Below are 5239 nucleotides of genomic sequence, written 5' to 3'. Positions count from 1 at the left end.
TTAATACATTAATTTATTTAACACATATTAATAGAATATATCAAAATATTACATTAATACATTAATACGATAATTTATTTATATTAATATAGTGTATTATTATATATTAGATAATATATTATATGCTATATTATATATTATAATATTATATATTATATTAATATATCCGTGTCCATTGTCCCAGCACAAGGAGGTGGGGAGCGATGAACTTTGCAGAAACCTCACATCAGTCAGAAAAGAATGCGGCATTAAAATGAAATAATAACGATTAATAATAATTATTAATAATTAATAATAACAATGATAATGATAGCAATAATAGCATTAATAATAATAATAATAGGAAATAATGCTCCCAGAAGAGCAGAGCCCAAAGGAGCCGAGCCGAAAGTAGCCGAGCGGAGCCGAAGGCAGCCGAGCGGAGCCGAGAAGAGCCGAAGGCAGCCGGGCGGAGCCGAGCACAGCCGAGGTGCCTGAGGTGAGGCCATGGCGGGCCGGGGGCCGCTCGTCGTGTTCGGGGCCACCGGTGAGCGAGGGCCCGGGGCGGGCCGGGGGCCGGGGGCTCGACCCGGCGGCCCCTGGCTCACGGCCCCGTGTCACCCCCCGCCGCAGGGGCTCAGGGCGGCTCGGTGGCCCGGGCCCTGCTGGCCGAGGGCAGCGGGGAGGTCCGCGCCGTGACGCGGAGCCCCGGCAGCAGGGCGGCCGTGCAGCTGAGGCGGCTGGGGGCCCGCGTGGTGGCGGCGGACCTGGACGACGGGCGGACGCTGGAGCCGGCCTTGGCGGGCGCCTACGGAGCCTTCGTGGTCACCGACTTCTGGGAGCACTGCAGCCAGGAGAGGGAAGTGGAGCAGGTAGCGCCTTGCCGTCCCGGGCCCCGCGCCTCGTGGGGGTACAGCCGTGTGGCAGCAGGGCGCGGGTGCTCTCAGAGCTCTTCCTGCAGCCCCGCTGGCTCAGGCACCCAGTCCGCAGCAGTCACCGGGCTTTGCAAGTGAATCGGGTCCCGGTTCTTGCTAAGCCAGAACTCGTTCCCTGCGCCCACGTTGTCACACGGTTAGATGCCCTGAGAGTCGGGGCGGTGGAGGGCCCTCAGAGGCAGGGGTGGGCTGACGGCCCCGCAGAGCCTTCCCAGGGGGGAGCCAGGGCTGTGGCTGCCTGCGCTCCGCTGCACGTGCAGCTGTGGGGCCAAAGCGCGTTGCAGCATCAGAAATCCCGGGACCTTCCCCTGCGGGAGGAGTTCACCCCAGGGGAGGCTGATGGCTTCAAAAGGTGAGATCTGCTGGGGTAGATCCCTGGTAGGTGCTTAGGGCTGGGGTTTGTGCACTTGGCGGAGGAGCTGGAGGGGTTGTGAGCCTTTAAAGTAGGATGTATAAGCGGACTGCTCCACCTGGCCAGCTCACACTGCTGGGTCTGCTCAGCCCCGGTCCAGCTGAGGGCTCAGAGCACGAGGTGTGTGGAGCTTGTCCCCTGGTGTGTTGGATGCTGCCTGTCCGCCCAGTGGAACGAAGGGGAATGGGGGGTGTGGGGATGAAAGCTTGCGTGTGCCCCATGGGAGCCATGCTTCTCTTCGTGTCGCTCTTCACGCAGGGGAAGCGGCTCGCTGATCTGTCGAAGCGCCTGGGTTTGCGCCACGTGGTGTACAGCGGCCTGGAGAACGTCAAGCAGCTGACAGGAGGCTGCCTCGAGGTGCCCCACTTCGATGGCAAAGGTGTGGTGGAGGAGTACTTCCAGGCCATCGGCGTTCCCACCACAGTTATCCGAATGCCGTGCTACTTCGAGAATTTTCTTTCTTGCTTCAGACCTGAGAAGGCCCCACAAGGAGATGCGTTTGTCCTGGGTAAGACGGGGTCTCTCGCTCTGCAGCTCGCTGTCCCAACTTCTTGTCCGCTCAGTGCTAAGTCCCTGGGCTGGAGGAACCATCCCCTCTGCGGGCTTCTCCACAGCTCAGAACGTAGAGGCTCAAAAGATCCTGGTTTTTCCACACCTCGTGTTGGGTGTCAAAAACTGCAGCTGTGCATCGGGGGAGCTGGGCTCCTGCGCAGGGCTGCGCTCTGACTGGGATCGCTCTCTCCCTTGCAGCGCTGCCCATGGGGGACACCCCCATGGATGGGATGGCAGTGGAGGACTTGGGCCCCGTTGTGCTGAGCCTGCTGAAGTCCCCAGAGGAGTACATAGGCCGAGTGATCGGGCTCAGCACTGGCAAGCTCACCGTGGCAGAGTACGCCGCTGCCTTCTCCCAGCAGACGGGCAAGACCGTGGAAGCCTCCAAGGTAGGAAGCACCCCTGGGTGTGTTTGATGCTGCTGAGTGGGGTGGGAAGCTGGGTCCCGTCTGGGACAACAAACGGGGGCTGCAGCAGCTCTCTGCTCTGAGAACAAAGCACCTCTGAGCAGAAACAAAGCACCACTGATGCTCGCTGTAGCTTCTCTGCCAGGGATAGGCAAGCAGACTTGTTCTTCCCAGGCCTTCAGCACAGTGCAGAAGCAGTGCCCCACACCTTGCTTCAGGCAGGGACAGCAGCTCCTGTGGTACCTGGTGGCAGCCCGGGCTGCTTGGGCTGCCCCAGAGCTCTCCCAGACCCCTCCAGGTGTTTCCAGAGCCCCTCAGCCACGGCTGTGCCTCGGGGCAGGGAAAGGCTCCTGGTGCCTGCCCTGGGCCTCGGCTGCTGGGACGTGTGCGTGGCGTGTCTGAGCTTCAGCCTGGCTGGGTGCCGGCCCCGAACAGCCTGGGCTGTTCCCTGCCAGATGGGACCTCAGGGCGCTCAGTGACACTGCCCTGCCATGTGGCTGTGGATCTGGGAGGCAGCTGCGTCGGGACGGATGCAGAACAAGCTCCTGAGCATCTGCGGTGTGATGTCCCCCTACGCACACCTTCCTCGCGCTGAAGGCTGGGCTGGGGAGGACTCGTGGACCCTACCCAATGGACTCACTGAGCAGCAGATCTCCCTCACCTGTGGAAAGTAATGCAGCATGCTGCTATAATGCAGCCCTCTTCAGCCTCCCTGCATGGTGTAAGAGAAATGCCCTACGGCTTTTTCCCTGTGAGGACGGTGCTTTTCCTTGATCCTCTCTGCAGATCTCACCAGAGGAGTATGAGAAACTCGGCTTCCCGGGGGCGAAGGAGCTGGCTGCCATGTTCCGTTTCTATGCCCTGAGGCCAGACCGCAACGTGGAGCTGACGATGAAACTCAACCCCAAGGCCCGCACCTTCCATCAGTGGCTGGCAGACAACAAAGCTGCTCTCTGACCTTTCCTTCCACCCGAGCATTTGCAGCAGGTAGCGGGACCTGGCCGAGGCCGTGAGCCACGCAGCTTTCTGCTCGTGCCTGGGTGCAGCTGACCTCCAGGAGCACGTGCAGGAGCAGCGTGCTGGCTGGGCTGCGACTGTAACTGCCTTGCACGCTGTCTTTAGGGAGGTGTTCAGTGATTCTGGGTGTTTTTACATCCGTGGGGTTGGTTTCTCAGGATCGCACGCTTTCCTAGGCAGCTCCGAGCACACCGCATGTCGTGCACTCAGCTCCCAGCAGCGCGGTGCCCACGCCAGGTACCCACAGCAGTGCCCCAAAGCAGCACTGGGGCAGGCGGGGGTTTCTCCTTGGACCACGTTCAGGCATCGCAGGTAAGCCGGCAGGCCTGGCCGCGTGTCTGTGGAGACACAGCCTGGTGCTGACAGCCCCGAGGGGTGAGAGCTCAGTTCCTCAAGCCAGCAGCTGCAGCCTGGCCATTGGGCTCCCAGGGCTAATTTCAAACACTGCCCTCATTAGCTGAGTATAACTTTCACAATTGCCCAGCCTTCGGATTTAAGGCTTGTTAAAGCTTTTTCCCTCACCCTCCCCTGAAGGTACTTGTTTGGGTGAGCTCTGGGCCACGGCTGGCTTCCTGCTTGAAGTCAGCTGTGGGCACGACTCCGGCACCCAGCCCTGCGCCCCCCTCCCAGAGCCGCCCTTCGTTCCTTGCCCGTCACTGGGGCAGGGAAGGGAGCGAAGACAAACCCACAGAGGCAGGATGGGGGAAGAGCAGACGAGGCAGCGAGGCACAGCACGTGTTAAATATCTTTATCAATCTTATTTACATGGATACAGAATCACTTTACAGGCAATTTAATCAGGAGGCAACGCGTGCTTTATTTCTGCAAATGAAGAAGGGCAGGACTACGCCATGTTCTCGTTTAGCTGGTTGATTAGTGCGTGGGCTGATGGTACCTGCACGGTATAGCTAACAACAGCGGGCAACGGTAACCATGAAAATACTCACTGCAAGAGCTCGGCTCCTCCTGGAAGGAGTGATCCGCTTCACTTGCATTCTCACACATGTAGAACAATGACTCTGACCAATCGGTTATGCTATGGGTGTTGCACTAACAATAAAATAGTTTGTCCAAACTGGCAAAGGGCTTGGTGATAAACTTGTACCAGCTCAGAAGCAACAGCATCTCCGGGGTAACTTCAGGTGATTGAGGAGGGGGAGGAAACCTGAGGCAAAGCGCAGATCCCATCTCTGCGCTTCGTGCAGGAAATCAGCAGGACTAAGAAACCCCAAGGCCGCTGAGGAAGCCGGGGCAGCTGGGCTCGGACAAGTCCCAGCGAAGGGGAGACATCCTGCTGCGAGCGCGATGCAGGGCAGCTAGAAGGGCACGGGAGACTGTTGTGAAGACGGGCTTAAAGGCCACAGACACACCGAGTCTCCTAGGAGAAGATAAGCAGTGCCAAGTTCACCACGCACGTCTAGCATTCAGAGGGGCACCTGAGTGAACAGCAGCCATCTCGGGCTCCATACAGCAGACTGCTCCACTCTGTGCTGGAAGGACAATTCTTTATTTTCACATTTCCACTGGTTTGGATTCTAAATAATTTTTCAACTTTTTTTTTTTTTAAACCAAATAAGCTTCTAGCAGCAGTATGGACAGTGGAACAACCTCAGGAGACACCCACGTTACCACAAAGCTGGCATTTTCCACTGTTACCAGGGACGCTGGGTTGCTATTGTGTCGTGATGAGGGTTGGTGCCTCAGTGCTTTGTGGCCTCCAGCTGGGATTCTCACTGTGCTGCTGACTGACATCCTTCGCTCTCCAGAGCCCGCTGCCAGAAGGATTCATCCCCGACTGCTAAGATGATCTGCTGCTGCTGGCTCTTAGTTTCCAGTAGAGCGTTTCCCTGCAATTGAAGCAAGCAAAATGTTTGTTTTTTTCCTGAATGCACCAGGTTGAGGTGCACAGCCCCTCCAGCCTGCTTTGGAGCATGAGC

The 5239-nt window shown here is 57.6% G+C and overlaps 1 protein-coding gene across 1 annotated transcript; it reads left to right on the top strand.

The window, feature by feature from the left end:
• Positions 1-343: 343 nt before the first annotated feature.
• On the top strand, positions 344-4873 carry NMRAL1 (NmrA like redox sensor 1). Its single transcript, XM_035339905.1, has 5 exons — positions 344-526; positions 613-851; positions 1585-1834; positions 2077-2267; positions 3072-4873. The coding sequence occupies exons 1-5, from the start codon at positions 487-489 to the stop codon at positions 3240-3242; spliced, it is 891 nt and encodes a 296-aa protein (XP_035195796.1). The 5' UTR covers positions 344-486; the 3' UTR covers positions 3243-4873.
• Positions 4874-5239: the final 366 nt, after the last annotated feature.

This window comes from Oxyura jamaicensis, chromosome 14, assembly GCF_011077185.1.
Source record: "Oxyura jamaicensis isolate SHBP4307 breed ruddy duck chromosome 14, BPBGC_Ojam_1.0, whole genome shotgun sequence".
In the NCBI taxonomy this organism is placed as follows: Eukaryota; Metazoa; Chordata; class Aves; order Anseriformes; family Anatidae; genus Oxyura; species Oxyura jamaicensis.
This window is presented reverse-complemented; position numbering and strand designations above follow the sequence as displayed.